At 39.5% G+C, this 19,027-nt stretch overlaps 1 protein-coding gene across 1 annotated transcript in view; it reads left to right on the top strand.

The window, feature by feature from the left end:
- LOC119048771 (phospholipid-transporting ATPase FetA-like) overlaps positions 1-19,027 on the top strand; it is a 99,751-nt gene that overhangs the window by 21,610 nt on the left and 59,114 nt on the right. Inside the window, exons 4-5 of the mRNA XM_037144551.2 lie at positions 1,654-1,731; positions 16,853-16,911. Of these exons, the coding sequence (XP_037000446.2) occupies positions 1,689-1,731; positions 16,853-16,911 (102 nt within the window). The 5' untranslated portion in view covers positions 1,654-1,688. The remainder of the gene's footprint in view (positions 1-1,653; positions 1,732-16,852; positions 16,912-19,027) is intronic.

Below are 19,027 nucleotides of genomic sequence, written 5' to 3'. Positions count from 1 at the left end.
ATACCTTTTTACTTAGACATCACACTTCCCTCAAGATCATGATCTTTCCTCCATCTAATCTTATTTGGGATGATTAGATGAAAATTCCTGTAAAGTTTTTAAATCTTGGTTTATCCACGCTTAGTGAATTAGGAGACATGAATGAAATTAATGAACTAAAGTAGGTGTACTTGTCTGGTCAGGATGGAGGTGTAGGTAAACATGGCTCACCTCCTGGCACAACCAGGAATCAAAATTCAACTAAACTATAGAAAAACCATCACTCAGAACTGTCAGAAATCGAGTTAAATCGAATTCTGACAACTGTGGGATTAAAGAAACCACATCTATCCAGATGGGTAAGAGACATGGAGATGCAGACTGGTCCAGTCCCACACCCATGTGTGTTGGATAAAAATTTGGCAGAGCTATCGCAGGAGCAAGGAGTCTTAGCCCACACTAGCCCACCAGGCTTCCAGTGCCAGGAAAATAAGTCCCCCTAACTTCTAGCTGCAAAAAACCAGTGGGGATTGAGTCAGCGGAAGAAACTTCTGGAGTCCCAAGCAGTTCCTCTTAAAGAACCCACACATGGACTTACTCAGACTCACTCCATCTGAGCTCTAGCACTGAATTAGTAGCTTGAAAGGTACCAGTGCCATATGAGGAGAAAATGAAGTGTCTGGCATCAAGGTGAGAGCCAGGGGGCAGCTTTCTCGCAGACAGAAAGACAGGCAGAAGCCATTGTCCCTTTTCTGAACCCTGCCCCCCCACAGAGCCACCAGGCAGGTGCCGTATCTTAGACTCCATCACCCTGGCTAACACCATTGGCCCTGCCCTGGAGATCCACTGAGACTCTGCCCCACCCAACTTAGCAGTCCACCCAAGCTGTTAAAAGTGGCTTTTCCATATAAATGGCTTCATCTTGACTCATACTTCACAGCTTCCTAAATGCTCTCAAACAGGCAACAGCCAGCCTCAGAGACCTTAGCCCCTGTACCTCTTGCTAAGTGGTCCCAGAGCAGGCAGTAGCAGCAGCCAGCCTAGGTTCAGAGCTTGGATTCTCCTGGGAATCTTCAAGCCCAGTGCAAGGAACAGCCATTTCAGATTGCTTTATAGCTCAGGCAGGGTGGCCTTGGGCAGAACACAGGTTGGGGCTAACCTTGACCTGCACCACCCAGGAAACCCCAGAGCCTGCACACCCCGTGGACAGCTACAACCACGTGGGAGCACCGCCACCCCGCCCTTGCACAGCTGATCCTCCACTGTGGGCAGAGGTTGGTGGCTGGAGGCTGCAGCTGACTGACCTGGGTAAATCCATCCCATTGACTGCGAACAGCAATCAAAGCACAATTATAAGAGGAGGTGTAAGCCCAGAACTGCACTAAAAGATCACCCAATAATTTCTTTTACCTGTTTCCAAGTTTCAGGTAGCTTTTCTGACAGGTTGTAGTCATCGATTTGGACTTGGTTGCCAGGAACTGGAATCTGTTTCCCAAGCTTTGATAGCTTTATTTTGAGGACATATGAAATGAATTCTAAAATTTAGCATATGGATGTTAGAGTCAATTATTTCCAATTTCAGATATTAAGTTCCAAGTTTCTTAATAACATGTTTAAGTGAGATGATAATGGTGTGAGAAATTCTCATACTGAATCATTTTATTGTCTTTACAGAAATTCTATCAAATTATAGTTGGTACTACTCTGCAATGTCTATGTGGAAAAGCCAGAGTCAGGAAACACAAATTACAGGTAGGTGAACTCAGAGACATCTAAGTCTGTACACCATTATGCTTGCCTCTGGGAGGGTGTGTGTGTGTGTGTGTGTGTGTGTGTGTGTGTGTGTGTGTGTGAGAGAGAGAGAGAGAGGGGGGGTGTGTGTGTGTGTGTGTGTGTGTGAGAGAGAGAGAGAGAGAGAGAGAGAAAGGGAGAGAGAGAGAGACAGACAGACAGACAGACAGACTGGCCAGTCTACCAATCAAACTGTCCAGGAATCTACCAAACTGACCAGGAAAGGAGATAAACTTGGCAGAAGTAAATATACTTTACTTACTAGTACAAACCCTACCGTTGTGTCATCTGAGAATTCTAATTGGAGTAGTTACAATCTCTCATCTTTTGTACTTTTATTTAGAAGTTCACTGGGAAAGCGTGGGTTCCTTTTTCTCTCCCATCCTTTACAACCACCCCCTGCTAAAAAGAAGTGGTCCGTGTGAAGAGAAGTTGTCAAGGCAGATAAGGTTATCCTTTTCAGCGTTTTTGTGGCCTGAGCGAATGGATCTGGCCATGGTGTTGGGGACTATTTTCATGCTACTTCAATGCTTTCCTTCAATGAATCTAAGTACTAAAGGGAATTAGGGTAATCACATCCAAGCCAGCTTTCAGAATAAAACTGTATGACATGAAATAAAATGTTGTGACATAAATTTTGAAAAACAAGCCAGAATGTAGTTCTGTATTTCAGCTTTCTTTTCAGGAGTGGAGAAAATGCAGAGAATGAAATTAGGTCATTGATTTAAGGCCACACTGTACCTTCCTTACTTTCTGTCACTGTGCAGTTGTCTGATTCCTGGAGGGAGGCCATCCTCAGGGCACAGACGCTAGCTCCAGAAAGAAATCCACTCACTCTAAGGGTACAGGTCCTAGTTCCAAGAAGAGAAAGCCAGTGAACTCCCAACCAAGGGAAAACCTGGGAGTTCTCTTTTGTACTCATAACTGCTAAAGGAGAGAGGGCTGATGAAAATAAACTACCTGACCAATTTCTCCTGCAGGTTCTTATGAACAGAATAATATACGAAGAGCAGAATACTTTAGGGAGTAGCCAGTTCAAGGCAAATGAAGAATGCAGTAATCATCAAGAAAGACTGATTTGTTTATTATACAAATACTTATTGATCATGAAATGAATTCTGGTGATGGTGCTGCGTGCTGGCAATACAGTGGCAACAAAAACTAGACAGAATCCCTGCTCTTACAGAGATCATGGTTTAGTGAGGGATAGTCTTTAGGTAACAACACATTAAATACTAGCACAGAGAAATGTCAAATTATAACTACAATAAGTGCTATGAAGAAAGATCGCATGGGAGCCCTGGCTGGGTGGCTCAGTTGGTTGGAGTGTTATCCTGTGTACCAGGGGGTTACAGGTTCATCCCAAGTCGGGACGCATACGGGGGGCAACCAATTGATCTCTCTCTCATGTCAGTGTTTCTGTTTCTCTGTCTTTCTCCCTCACTCTCCTTCCTCTCACCCAAAATTCAGTGAATGTATCCTCAGGTGAGGATTAAAACAAAAGAAAGAAAGATTATGTGGCAGGCATAGTAGTTAAGAACATGGATTCTGAAGCTGTACTATCATGGTTTGAATCCTAGCTCCAAGACTTCCTCTGTTGTCCTGACATCTCTTAATTTCTCTATGCTGCAGTTTCTCATCTATAAAATGAGGCTAGTAACAGTGCTACCTCATAAGGATGATGCAAGGATTGAATGTGGTAATACTTGTAAAGCATTTAGGACAGTATCTGGCACAGGGTAAACACTAGGTAAATATTTGTGTCAAAAAATATTTATGAGAGCTCGATGCTTTTGTTCAGGAAGAGTATTAAGAACATGAATATTTATAAGCATGAGTCATCTCAAAAGTCAAAAGTTTTACCAATAAAAAATGCCAAATTTTGCCATGTATAACATGCACCTTTTTGCCCAAATTTTTAGGGAAAAATAAGGATGATGACTATATCATGGGTATAATAATGGTATAATAATCCCATGTATAATGTGCAAAAGTGTGGGTGCCCATTATGCACAGGAGCACATTAGATGTGGCAAAATTCAGTACTTGAAACCAGTTTTCCTGGCCTAGATCCCTTCAAGTGTGCTAGGCCTACCTACTGCAGCAGAGTTGTTGCTTGTGCTGTTTTGAGCAGAGAGCAATTAATGCTGGCTTATCCAAAATGTCGACCTATTGATGTGAGTCTGTTGGGAACCTCTCTGCCTGGTTTCAGGAATTTTAACTACCTCCCATGGCTAAGGATGAGTGAGTGACCTCCGGAATGCAAACCACAAGGAGACAAAGCTTGTCTCTGATAGCAAATGCTGCCTCTGCTTCCTCCCCTGCCCCCAATGCATGGTCAGATAGTCGATGATGCGGAAGACTCCTCAGAGGAGGGGCAACCTAAGCCAGACACGATCACTTGGGAGGCCATCATGGAAGGACTCGGGGCAGGGGGGGCTGCAACAAAGAGGGAGTGATGGACCCTCGCCCCCCAGCTATTCTGACATAGCCCGAGTCGCCATGTCCTCTGGGAGAAGCGCTTCCTGGTTCTAATCCACTTAAGCCTGAAAACCTGTGATGGGGGAGGCGAGGCAACCCCTTGCCCAGCTAGAGTGGGATCCGGGGTGATCGGGCATAAGAAAGAATTCCTAAAAGTCCTGTGAAGCCTGCTTTGCTAAGAGTCCTTTCAGTCATATGTTAAGGGTCTGAGCAGGAAATGAGTATGTCTCCCAAAGTTTCTGCAACCCCCTTTCCTGACAGACACTGACTCAGACTAAGCCCTCAGATTTCTTTGAAATGTTATCTACTGTTTGATCCTTGCCACCTGTATTCCTGTGTATTACAACCCAATAAAAGTCATTGAGGAAGGGGCTCTTGGCCTTTCTCCTCTGAGAAACTGGCCACCTCTCCTCCCAAAGCAGATCATGTCTTGGTAGAGTTATTTTCATCCGTGGCGGACAGGGGGACTTGCGGGCAAAGTTGCCCCCACATGAGTCAACAAAATAACAGTAGGGAATCCAGTAATTTGGCAGTTACCTCTGCCCTTTTCTAGGTCATCAGCCTGTTGTGGTTGGAAAACTTATGGTCCACAGGGTGAATATTGACTGTTTCCAGCATCTCATTTAACTACCCTCTCTCCTCTCTATTTTTTCATCACTTTCTAAGTTCAGGCTCTCATCACTTGAAGTGTTGACTTTTGCAGCAATCTTTTAGGTCGTCTTTATGTCTGCAGTCCATTCAGAAAGATATTAAACTTTCTGAAATTCCAGTTTTATCACTTTATTCCTGCTCGAATCTTTCTGGGATTCCCTCTCAGCTACTAGATAAAATTTAAGGTTATTAGCCTAACATTAAAGGCCTCCATTAGGCTCTTCTTATGTATCATATGATTATATAACTTATCTAATCTCAGCGCCAAACCTTTCACTAAGTTCTTCCCACCTGGATACCTGTCCCCTTCTATAACGAATCTACAGGGTCTGCCCAGAAAGTATCCAGCCATTTAATATGAAAAATAGAGACATTTATTGAAGAAGATACAAGATACAATAAACATTGTACATAGGACAATGATACCTCAGTCCTCTTCAAAGTATGCACCTTGGGATTTCACACAGTTCCAATCGCCATTAGCTGCCCTGTCATAGTTTCCTGAATCTCATCAATGGCTTGAAATCTCTTCTCTTTCAAAGGTGATTTTATTTTGGGGAAAAGCCAGAAGTTGCAGGGCACCAAATCTGGGCTGTATGGGGGCTGAGTCATCTAGGTGATTTGATGTTTCACCAAAAAACTCTGCTTGAGATGTGATGTGTGAGTGGGTGTGTTGTTGTGATGAAGCTGCCATTCACCAGTCACCCATAGCTGTGGCCTTCTGAGTTATCCCAATAGTTTCTGCAGAGGAATGTTCAAGCTTAACACAAAATTTGATGCAGATTTGTTGCTGTACTGGCTCAGTCATTTTGAGTGTGACAACCACACGGTATATATGCTCATTCAACAGCATCACTGACTAGTACAGTGAAGTCATCATTGTTCGCACATACCCATTCCAGTCCATTCTCCTTGGCTTCCAAGTTACATCAATGCCCTGCAAACAGTTCTCATTATATTGACAATGGCTGGACATTTTCCGGACAGACCTCGTATATCCGTCTTTTAGGTTTAGTGCAAGTCCTCCATGAAGGCTTCTCCCAACACTTTTAGCCACCAGCTCTCCATCCCCTACCATTATCTTTCTTTCTTAAATTCCTGTAGTGCTTGGTTTGTAGTTTTAAAAAAATAATAGCCTTACTGAGATATAATTTATATGCCATAAAATTTTTGCCCTTTTTAAAAATTATTTTATTGTTGTTTAAATACAGTTGTCTGCATTTACCCCCCCACTCCAGCCATACCCACCTTCCTCCCCTGCTTCCAATCCCAGCTTGGTTTTCTCCATGTGTCCTTTATAGTTGTTACTGAAAACCCTTCCCCTCCTTCCCCCTGTTATCCCCTCTCACCTTCCCTCTGGTTACTGTCAGATTGTTCTTCATTTCAGTGTCTCTGGTTATATTTTGCTTGCTTGTTTGTTTTGTTCATTAAGTTCCGCCTAGAGGTGAGATGTTATGGTATTTGTCTTTCACCACCTGGCTTATTTTACTTAACATAATGCTCTCCAGTTCCATCCATGCTGTCATGAAGGGTAGGAGCTCCTTTTTTCTTTCTGCTGCATAGTATTCCATTGTGTAAATGTACAACAGCTTTTTGATCCACTGATTTACTGATGGGCATTTAGGTTGCTTCCAGCACTTGGCTATTGTAAATTCTGGTGCTATGAACACTGGAGTGCATAGGTTCTTTTGAATTGGTGTTTCAGGATTCTTAGGGTATAATCTGAGGAGTAGAGTTTCTGGGTCAAAAGGCAGTTCCATTTTGAGTTTTCTGAGGAAAGTCCATACTGTTTTCCACAGTGGCTGCACCAGTCTGCATTCCCACCAATGGTGTACTAGGGTTTTCTTTCCTATATAGCCTTACCAGCACTTGTTGATTGTTGATTTGTTTATGATAGCCATTCTGACTGGTGTGATATAGTATCTCATTGTGGTATTAATTTGCATCTTTCTGATGGCTAGTAATGCTGAGCATCCTTTCATATGTCTCTAGGCCCTCTGTATGTCCTCCTTGGAGAAGTGCCTGTTCAGATCCTTTGCTCATTTTATAATTGGATTTTTTTACTTTCTGTAGTGGTATCATATGAGTTCTTTATATATTTTGGAGACCAAACCCTTGTCCAAGATATCCCTTGCAAATATATTTTACCATGAAGTTCCTTCTCTTTTTATTTTGCTGATGTTTTCTTTTACTGTGCAGAAGCTTTTTATTTTGATGAAGTCCCATTTGTTTATTCTTTCCTTTATGTTCCTTGTTCTAGGGAAAATATTGCTGCACAGAATATCTGAGATTTTCCTGCCTGTGTTCTCCTCTAAGATATTTATGGTGTCACAACTTAAATATGTTGCATTTATAAACATAATTTATATTTAAGTTGTGACACCATAGCAAATAAATACCATATGATCTCACCTATAAGTGGAACCTAATCAACAGAATAAACAATCAAACAAAGTATAACCAGAGACATTGAAATAAAGAGCAAACTGATGGTGGCCAGAGGGGAGGTGAGGGGGAAACAGGGAAAAAAGGGGAAAGAGTGTCAAGGAACATGTGTAGGTGACACGTGGACAAAGCCAAGGGGGCAAGGGTTGAGGATAGGGAGGAGTGGGGTGGGGGTAGTGGTGGGGGAGAAATGGAGACAACTGCACTTGAACAAGTGCTATCTATCTAAATATATATATATTTAGATAGATATTTAGATAGATATAAATATGTATTTAATTATATATTTAATCATATGTTTGTTTAGATAAATATATTTAGATAAATATAGATATACACATTTATTTTATATATTTATTTAATTATATATTTATATAAATATATGTTCAGATATACATTTAATTATATATTATATACTTAATTATATATTTATTTAATATATGTTTATATTTAATTATATGTGTTTAATTATATATTTATATATAACTAAGATATATAACTTAGATATATTTAGATAATATAAATATATACATTTAATTTTATAGTTTGATTTTATGTATAGTATATGTGTACACACATATAAATATATCATACATGTTACATATAATACGTACACACTGTATACATGTATGTGTATAATATATTGTACATGTATGTATATACATATGTGTGTATACATGTACACATGTGTACCACACATAATCAAAGTATGTCCCCAATATAACATGGGATGTGCTTATACTAAAAAAATTTATTCATTGTTTACTGAAATTCAGATTTAACTGGGAATCATGTATTTTATTTGGCAGCCCTGCCTCTGTTATTGAGGTCAGGAAAAGTGCCTATAAATTAGTTCAGTTGTTGCTTTTTTTCTAAAGAAACAGCATTCTAGAAACAAACTAAATGCTTTATTTGAGATATCTGTTCTTTCTATAAAGTATATGCCCCATGTAATATTTGGGACATACTTTGATTTTATATTTTTAGTTTCTAAATCTGGCAACCCCACACAAAAGGGATTGAGTTTTGAATCTCTTAGAGTTAAATTGCTTCTTAAGCATTGCCAGAGTTTACTTTTAGAACCATCTTTGTATGAAGACATTTTGTTTCTAACTGATAAGCTTTAATGTAACTTTCCTAACCTCTCATCTCTCATCCCAAGGAAGCTTTTATGACTGAGAAGCACTGAAAATGATGTCTAGCAGTTTAATTAAACATGTCTGATTTTACCTTTACCACATCAATAAGAAATCATTGTTTCCACATTCCAAATGAGGTCAAAATGGCAAAGTACCACTTCCAACTTCCATCTGCCTGAAGTAATATGAACTATGCTCCTGTCAGCTTCTCCCTCGGAGCAGAAAGGGGAGAAACCAAAACCAAAGGTCTCCAAGAGGAACAGGGAATGGACCTTTGGTGCTGAGCACTTCCCGAATTGTGCCAGCCAAACCAAACTTCTGTGGTACCCTGTTAATAAATTAGGGTTTGGTGGTGTTCGTGGTGATGGTGTGTGTTTACTTTTATTACTATTTCATTTTCTTTAGTATCTTGTTCTTTGAGTAATTCTACTGTTGTTTCTGATGACCTCAGACAGTGAAGCTTTAGCGGATGGTCAGAGGCAGAGGTAACAGGAGAGCTATAGTGCATCGAGAACTGGACTTTCCATGACATTCAGGACTTTAGTGAGCTTCCTTTCCAGGCTCTTTTTGATGCTGCACTCTTCCCACCCTCTTCAGCTATGCTGAATATCCTCCCGTGTGCACAGCTTAGCATGGAAAGAGCAACAAAGAATTCGTCTTCACTGGGGTTTCTCTTTCAGCCCAGCTCTACTGTGATTATGTAGGCATTTCCCACAAGGAGGTGATTATTCTCTGTTGGAGGTATTATACAGAAATGTGAACACAACAGAGCATGTTTCTAAGCATGTATTCAGGTATGTGTTTGTTCATTCAACAAATCTTTATTAAACCCAGAGGCTAATACCGAGCTAGCAATGCAGTACAGATATTTAAAGAAAAGAAAAAGAAGTCATGGTCCCTACCTTTAAGGAGCTCTTTGTTTAGTGTGGGCAGATGATATTAGTAAATATGATAAGTAAGCTGAGTGTAAACCATGAGACACAGCAGTGGATGGCCTGACTGAACTAGGAACATGTAATGAAGTGGTGCTGAGAAAACAAATTAGTTACAGCCCCTCCTGTGAGATCACACACCTGGCCCTTCCTGTGATGATCCTGGGCTATGTCATTTAGCTTTTCTTACCACTCTTTAGATGGAAATACCATCTTGTGTCTATCCTATAGATATTTTATAGATGCAGTCTGGAAAGATAAAATGTGAATTTTTTGTGTGTATCCAAGACTGGAAGCCATATGATTAGCTAAATCTACTGATAGCTATAATGTTTTAGTGTGCTATTTGACTACCACAGGAAAATTGTGATCGCTTGGGATCTAAAAAATTCCAGTATTACTAATGTACATTGACTCTAGTTAACCTGACCAAAAATTCCAGAAATTGGCCAATTAACCTTTCCCTGGCAGCTATCCTCGCTTAATTTTAGAGATGGAGAAATTTCAGTCACGTGCATTAGGTGACTTTGGCAAAATCTCCTGGGCCTATTGCTCTAGAATGTCAGCAAGGGTCATTGCTGGGTTTCTGTCACCAGCATCTGGGCTTAGTTGAGTTGGGGGTCTGGTAGCAAAAGAAAAGGGGGCCTTGGCTAATCAGCTAGAGACTTGTAGTCCTGAAGCTCAGCTGACTGCTCTTGTTTCTTTATCTGGAAAATTCCATTTGTGATGGTTTTCTCTCTTTGAGCAAAGAGATATTTGCTCAGAACCTCCTAAGGCTGACTTGTACCTGATCAACTGGCCTCCCTTCTTTTTCTCTCTCCCTCCTTCTTTTCTTGGTTACTTATCTTTTGGTGCACCACTTTCTCTTGTTTCCCCTTCACAGCTCATTTTCCTTTTTAGTTTCTGCCATTTTCTTGTCTAGTCTAGGCTAACCTCCAATCTTCTGTAGCTTTAACCCCCAAAACCTTAGGTCAAATTACATCAAGATTGCATAAGAGCTAGGTTTTTCACCCTGGCGTTTGAATCAAAGCTCTAAGGACATCCTTAGACAGAGGCTTTTCCTGTTTGGACATTCCTACCACCATCCCACCAAGGGACTGAGCAGCATTCCCCTTACTAGACAATCGCTTTTGTACCCTTCCTTCTCTACTGGCTGGATCAGCTGAAAATTCAAAATCTATTTTTGGAACAGGCAACTACCAATAATGCTTATGGAATGTCCTTGACATAGCGTAAGGAAAAGGACAAAAATATATCAATTAATGAGAACTTTTGATGTGTCAGGAATTATGTAGGCACTTTACAATTACCACCTTATTTAACTCTCACATTAGCATACAAGGTAGATTTTACTGCCCCATTTTACACATAAGGAAACTAAAACCCAGAAATGGAAAGTAACTTGCCTTAAGCCAGGTGACCCTTTAGTCACAGAGCCCAGTCTATAGCAGCTGAGGCTTTCTGAGCATTTCTAATATACCAGGAACTGTTCTAGAATGCTTTGCATGCCTTAATTTATTAATCCTCACAGTAACCTTATAGGTAAGTATTATTATCATTTCCATTTTACAGATGAAGAAAATGAGACTCAGAGAGATTAAGTAACTTCTTCAAGGCTATACAACTGGCATGTGGAGGGCCGAGATTAGAACCTTGGCAGCCTGACTAGATTGCTCAGTTTCTTAACCACTGTGGGAGCTGACCCTAGTTTTAAACTCTAAGCCCCCTTCACATTTTATAATACCAAGTTCCTTGCTTCACCAACATGTCTTGTCCTTTCACTTCAGTGATTTTATCCCCCTAGTCCAGCTCCCAACACAGATCTTTCTGAAGCCAGACCTTTGCTGAATAGGCTCAGTTCCCGGTGCCAGATGCATCTTCCATAGCACCAGAGGCTAGAGCTAGGTGTTTGTCCTCTTGAATTCCATACCCAGGACCTCTTCAACTAGACTGTCTTCTAGACTCTTTGTCTAAGCTAATTTCTGATCTTCTATCATCACATTATAATAACTGTTTCATAATTCACATGTTGTTGCTCTGTTCCAGCCAAACAAGAATAATCTTTGGATAACAAGTAATAGAAAAAGTCATCCCAGTCTTTTCTCAACAGTATTCACAAGCCCTAGGAAGTCTTGAATAACCCTTATATTATCCAGTCTGAAAATATTCTTGCTGCCTTTATTACCTCAAACCTGACTGACTACTTTTTTTGTTAAGCTTGTCTTCTTTCTCTCAGACTTTCAGCTTCTTGTAGATTGTACAAACTGACCTTCTGGCCATTTTTTTTCATCATTCCTGCTTTTCCTTTTTTAGAGGCATTTTATGAAATCTGACTTTCTAATCCTCAATTTCTCTACCCCACTGCTGGAAATCCTACTTTCCTCTCACCTTTGTCTTCTTCCTTGGCAGCTGTGGTATCAAGGAGCCAAAACTGGGTGAAGGTAACCCTTACTCCACTCTGGAATCTCCGTCTGTTTCCACTAAGTCAAGCTCTAAACTCTGGGATCTACCTACTTTACTTACTCTTAAAGAGGGAGGTAGGGATTCAGTTGCTGTGCAGAGCCTGGACTCCATGCATCCCTTGGGATTGTTGGGCTTAGAGAGACTAGCCTGCTGCACCCAGATGCGTTGCTGGGAAAACCTGTTAGATCTTTACTAAGGTAAAAAATAATCAGTGATATCTAGGATTAAATCTAATAATAATGTGAAATTCTCCCTGGCTGGTGTGGTTCAGTGGATTGAGCACTGACCTGTGAAGCAAAGGGTTGCTGGTTCCATTCCCAGTCAGGGCACATGCCTGGGTTGTGGGCCAGGTTCGCAGTAGAGGGCACATGAGAGGCAGCCACACACTGATGTTTCTCTCCTTCTGTTTCTCCCTCCCTCCCCCTCTCTCTCAAAATAAGTAATAAAATGTTTTTTAAAAAGAAATGTGAAATTCAATAAAAAATATTAGAACTTTATAAAGAGGCATAAAATAATATTTTTTAATAACTAGAAAGGTCTGTAGGGTATGATTGGAAGGGCGAATAGTTTGGTAGGGACTGATTTTGTTCACCAATGCCTGAGCAAATTGAGTATGAACATAGTAGAAAATTAGCCTGTTCAGGGATTGGGTAACCTCAATACTGGTATAAATGCCAATACTGCTCTTGTGTTCTACCCTAATAAAGCAGCTATCTGGGCCACTGAGAAAGTCCCTGCACAAGGGCATTGACCATGCAGCAGCTCTGAATCCTAGTTGCAGCTAAATTATTTGAGCCATACATGATCCACTGCTTTAGATAATCTAAGCTACAATGGGTAGCAGAAGCTCTTGTATCACAATAATGTAAGTAAGCCACCCGCTAGTCAAATAGTTATCACAGAACATCCTATCAGTCCTATCTCAATTTCCCCCATCTTTTTTTGTTGTTTTTTTTAACTTTTTTATTGAATTTATTGGGATAGCATTAGTTAAGAAAATTATATAGGTTTCAGTTGTACAGTTCTACACTACATCATCTGCATATTGTATTGTGTGTTCACCACCCCATGTCAAGTCTCCTTCCATCACCATTTATTCCCCCTTACCTTTTTCCACCTCCTCCTACCCCCATTTCCCTCTGGTAATCACTGTACGGTTGTCTTTGTCTATGAGTTTTCTTTCTTTTTTCTTTTCTTTGATCCCTTCACCCTTTCCACCCAGCCCTACCATGTCCCCCATCTTTTTTTTAAGTATTTTATTTATTTATTTTTAGAGAGAAAGAGTGGGAGAGAAACATCAATGTGTGGCTGCCTCTCACATGTCCCCTACTGGGGACCTGGCCTGCAACCCAGGCATGTGCCCTGTCTAGGAATCAAACTGGTGACCCTTTGCTTCACAGGCCCGTGCTCAATCCACCGAGCTACACCAGCCAGAGCTTCCATTTCCCCCATCTTTATTCAGGTTATGCTAATAATCACAAGAAGGAAACAACAAAAACGAAATGCTCTAGTGCAATAAAACAACCTACAAGCTTCATAGCTGGGTGGTAACCCTAATTCAGGGAAGACCTGTTTACACATTGCTAACAAGGTGGTTACAGACACGATCGTCATACACACAGGAGTGGCTTCACAGGGGAATACCAACAAGGTTCTCTCTGTCTCCCTCAGAGATATAGTATATCTGGGGGGAGGGGAGACTAACAGTACAGAAACATCAACTCTATCCAAATGAATCTGTGTAACCCAAGTCTGTATACTCTCAAATCCTTGGATAAAAGCAGCTAAATATCTCAGTTCTACCTATTCCACAATTTGTACAAATCCCTGAACTTCCTCATAATTCTCTGTTTTTGTACTGCCCTATGTGCAGACTTCAGACCCTTAGATATCTTCCATAAGAAATGTACTCATGTTCTGACTTTACGATGTTCAGTAATTTTGCTGACAACTAGAGGAGAGATGGAAGAAACTACATGAGGATCAATAAAGGTCCTTGTCTTAACACTGACTCTCCTTAGCTATATTTCAAAAGTCTATGATTTTAGCCTCCTGGTAAATGCATTGTAGTTTCCCACACCTGACTGTTTTACCCAGGGGAGGTGGCTCTGCCTCCTCTAACCCACTTTTACTCCATCTCCAGGACTCTGATTAAATTCTATTTGTCTTCCTCTCTAATCAAAACTTCAGTCCCAAAGGAACTGAACAAAGTGATTCTGAAGTTTATCTTCTGAAATTTATGTAGAAGAGAGAATAGGTAAGATTAGCCAAGAAGATTTGCTATTCAGTATTAAAGGTTATGTAACTTAAAAGATGGCTAGAACAATGGAAAATAATATAAAACCCAGAATAACATTCAATGGTGGAATTTGGTACATTATAAAAAATGACAATTAAAACCAGACTGAGGGAAAATATTTGCAAATCTCATATGCAATAAGTGACTTCTATCCTGAATATATAAAAAAACTCTTCTAACTTAATTATTTAAAAAATTAACCCAGTTTTAAAATGAGCAAAGAATCTGAATAGACATTTCTCTAAGGAAAATATATAAATGTTTAATAAGCACATGAAAAGATACTCAACATCATTCTTAATCATTAAGGAAATGTAAATCAAAACCACAGTGAGATGCTACTTCACATCCACTAAGATGATTAAGATAAAAAAACACACTGTAATAGCATAATCAATAAAATATGTTTTTAAAAAAATACATACACTGCCTTGGCCATGGGGCTTAGTTGGTTGGAGCATTGCCCCATACACCAAAAGTTTGCAGGTTCAATTCTTGGTCCAGGCATGTACCTAGGTTGTGGGTTCGATCCTCAGTTGCACCATGTGCAGGAAGCAACTAATCTCTCTCTCTCTCTCTCTCTCTCTCTCTCTCTCTCTATATATATATATATATATATATATATATATATATATATATCCCTCTCTGTCTCTCTTTCTCCCTCCTTAGTGAGAATTAATAAAGACCATAGGCACTAACAACTACTGATGAGGCTGTGGAGAAATTAGAACCCTCATACATTGTGGGGGGAATGTAAAATAGATCCACTGCTGTGAAAAACCATTTAGCAGTTTTGCATAAAGTTAAACATAGAATTGTCATATGACTAAGCAATTCTCCTAGATATGTACCCAAGAGAAATGAAAACATTTCCATACAAAAACTTGTATATGAATGTCCATAACAGCCTTATTTATGGTAGCCAAAAGATGGACACAACACAAATGTTCATCAGTGGATCAATGGATAAACAAATGTGGCTTATTCATACAGTGGAATATTGTTCAGTCACAAAGAAAAATGAAATACTGATACATGCTATAACATGGATGAACCTTGAAAACATTATGCTCTTTGAAACAAAGCAGTTACAATGGACCACCTATTATTCTATTTATATGAAATTTCCAGAGTAGGCAAATCCATAGAGGTAGAATATAGATTAGTGTTTGCCAGGGATAGAGGAAAGGGGGGAGTTGAGTATGGGTTGTCTTTTGGGGCTGATAAAAATGTTCTGAATTAGTGGTGATGTTTGCATAGCCTTGTGAATTTACTAACTACTGAATTGTACACTTTAAGAAGGTAAATTTTATGTTATGTAATTATATCTCAAAAAAAATTGAGCAGTTACAAGGTTGGGTTTCTAGGACCTGGAGCCAGAAACTTCCCTTAGAGGGCTAAGGCAAGTGAGTTCAGGATCAAGTGGGAGTCAGTAGTCTAGAGTAAGAATTTTTGAGGATCAAGGAAGGAAATTTCTTTCTAGTCTTGGGAGCCATGAGCCAAGGAAGATGTTAGAGGACTGGAAGAGCTTCAAAATAGACATTCAGTGTAACTCGCAGGCAGAGGGGTTGCTAGAACCCATTCTCTGAGGAGATAAATCCTTTGAAAACACAGTCTAGGAATTTCTAGAATAATTAAGGGCTTAGTAGTAGTGTCAGTCCTCAGACTAAATTCTAGGTTGCTTGCTGTATGTACTATCCAAGCTCAAGAGAATTGAAAATTACACACACCATGTCATTCAAACAATTCAAGCATCTTCTCCAGGAATTGCTTTTACACCTGACTTTTCCTTATTACCTCCATCCCCTCTTCTCTGCATTCCTAACATCCTGTTCTTGCCTGTATCACAGCCCTTACATTAGATTGATTTTTTTTAATATTTGTCTTCCCCACTGCAATTAAAAGCCCCAAGAGAGTCAGGGATAGTGTAGCCCTAACACCTAGCACAGGGCCTGACACCTGTCAAGAACTCCATACATGTTTGTTGAGCCAATGAAGAACTGAAGAGACTATGGGAGTATTTCATTCAGGGCAATAGATATATGATACCTACTGGTAACATATATTTTTAAGACTTTTCATAACATGGTAATGGGCTCACTGTGTGTGATAGTTCCTAATACCTATGTGTTTTGATGGGGTGGTTTTGTCATGTGTTACAGTTATCAGGCTTACTGCCATTGAACTGCAAGCCCCTTGAAGTCAGATATTCTGTCTTACTCATCTCCTTATCCCCCTGCCCCCCACAGCATCCAGCACACTGGCTTCTGTGCAGTAGGTGCTCAGTAATGATTGATTGATTGATTTCACTTTAGTCAAGCAAGTTAAGATAGTGGAATTGGCCTATGAGGGAGGGCTGAATTTCTGGGTTTGGCAGTTATGTTGGTGCAGGCCATCTTGTTGTCTGTGGAGACATGACTAGGATTTACTGAAAACATTAATGATGGAGAACTCAAATTACATGGCCTGTTGTCTGCAGAAAGCTTAAACACTTGAGGATTTTCATATATATTGTATTTCTTGATTCTTGAATAAAGAGACAAGATCCCATTAGTAGACAGATATCCTCAGGGAGGAAGTGTGAGGAACTAGTGAAGCCTTCACTAGCAGCTTGCATCCCAGACTAATCTGCAGAGGGGCATCCTTCTCATAATTTCTCTCCTCTTCCTTAGAACAAGACAGATATCTGCAAGCCAACAACAAAGAATTCAACACTATATTTGGATATCCAGTGAGTATGAGGTCTCTGGCTATTTCAAAAGGAGGCTGAAATTCTCCTCTAATATTATTCTCCTTTGCTGGTGGGGCAGGAACTTCATGACAGATGTAGATCCTGTAACTTGGGTTCTACTTTCTTTCACACAGCTGCACAGTGAGGGATGGTGCAGTGAGGGGCAGAACCAAAATCGATCCAGTGACCTAGGCTCAGGGAATAATATATCTCAGATTTGAGGTTTTATATATAGCTCCTAGATAAGAAATCCTGTAGTTTTTTCTTGCATAAATAAAAGCATAGTTCCACAGTTTTCTTTTTTCATTCAGACATCTATGACAAACATGTAGATCTACCTGATCCTTCAATGGCAGCATAGTTTTTCATTATACTGATATCCTTAATTTATTTAACCGGTTTCCTATTGAAGAACATTTAAAATATTTTCATCCATACCCCCTCCAAAAAAATGTCTCCAGTGCTTTGCTGTGGTAAATCATCCTGACTAAACCATTATGCATCGTTGTTTTTTTTTTACACATTTAGTGTGAATATATCTTGTAAGAGTTTTCTGGAAGTGAATTGGCTAGGTGAAAAGGAAAGCACATTTAAAATTTTGATACATATTGCCAGATTGCCCTCTAAAAAGACTACGTCCATTTATATTTCCACTTACAGTAGAGATTGCTCACTTCTCCATATACCTGCCAAATGGGGTATTACCAATGTATTTCATCTTTGCCAGGCTTTAAAAGAAAAATGACATTTTATTTTCTATCTTGCCTTAATTTTGAGTGAGATTATTAATCTCTTCATGTTAATTAGCCTTTCTTTTTTGGAAACTGCCTATTAATGAATGATCTTTGCTAATTTTCTGTTGAATTGTTTTTTTCATTTATTTATTTATGAATAAGTAAGTCATAAAGAGATACATATTGAAAAGTCATGCCTCAACACCTCATGCTTGCCCACATCTGCTCCCCACAGGGAATCCCTTGAGTAGTTTCTTGTTATCAGTGCTTATTTGTGCAAATAAAGCAAATGCAAATAAATATTCCTGTTTTCCCACCTTATTACAATATTGTGAATGTTAACAATGTGTCCTAGAAACATTTTCATAATCAGAATTTCATAACATCTTTTTCCTTTCTTTCATTTTTCAGCTGCATAGAATTTCTTATGCAGACCTAGCATAGTTTATGCAATCAGTTCCTTATAAATCCATATCTAGGTTGTTTCCAATCTTTTATAATTACGAGCAAGGCTTTCATAGATATGTTATTTATGCACATGCAGCTTTGTATCTATGTACTCATATACAGCAGGTCTTCTAATACATTATTTCATTAAGACATTGATGAGATGCCATAGGAACTTAACTCTTATTTATATCAGTTAGTCTGTGGTAAAACTGGTTTCATTATATGTCTCTCACTTGAAGTTACAGAACCTATGAACAATGTTAAGTGAGGGTTTACTGTCATATAGTGATAAATATATATGGCCATACATATTTACAGTCTCTGTAGGATGTTAGTTAATGATTTCTGAGTTAGAGAGATTCTGGAACATAACAGTGTGCAGGGTATAGCCATGGGAACAGGTTGTCCCTCTCTCTGTCTCCTAGCCCTGCATAAACAGCATTGGGATGGGGCAGTAAAACTAGCTTTTGGCTTCAGACAGATCAGAATTTGAACACAGCTCTACTCCTTACTAACCTTGCATCCTTAGGTATGTTAACTTTTCTGATTTTCAGTTATATTGCCTATAAAAAGGGCATGATAATGTTCACCACCTTTCATGGTGGTTGTAGGAGTTAAATATACTTGTGAAAAATGTTAGTTTCCCTTCTCCTAGAAACTGTTACCCCTTGAAAAAGGGGAACAGGTCTCATTCAATCTGTATCCACAGTTTCTATCACAATGTTTGGCATGTAAATGGCATTCAGTAGTTATATGCTGAATAGCTAATGAATAAATAAACAGATTTGACTGATTGTGATATATTTAACAATGATTTCATTTTCCTGGCACTATCCATTGTTCATTTTCCTTCTATTTCTCTAATTTCTTCTATTCCTACTCCTTTTCCTCTTCCCAACCCCTAAATACTGATTCCCATTATGTCCATGGCC

This window comes from Artibeus jamaicensis, unplaced genomic scaffold, assembly GCF_021234435.1.
Source record: "Artibeus jamaicensis isolate MK-2021 breed Jamaican fruit bat unplaced genomic scaffold, CSHL_Jam_final scaffold_1964, whole genome shotgun sequence".
In the NCBI taxonomy this organism is placed as follows: domain Eukaryota; kingdom Metazoa; phylum Chordata; class Mammalia; order Chiroptera; family Phyllostomidae; genus Artibeus; species Artibeus jamaicensis.
The sequence above is the reverse complement of the archived record's forward strand: the minus strand, read 5'-3'. Positions and strand labels throughout refer to the sequence as shown.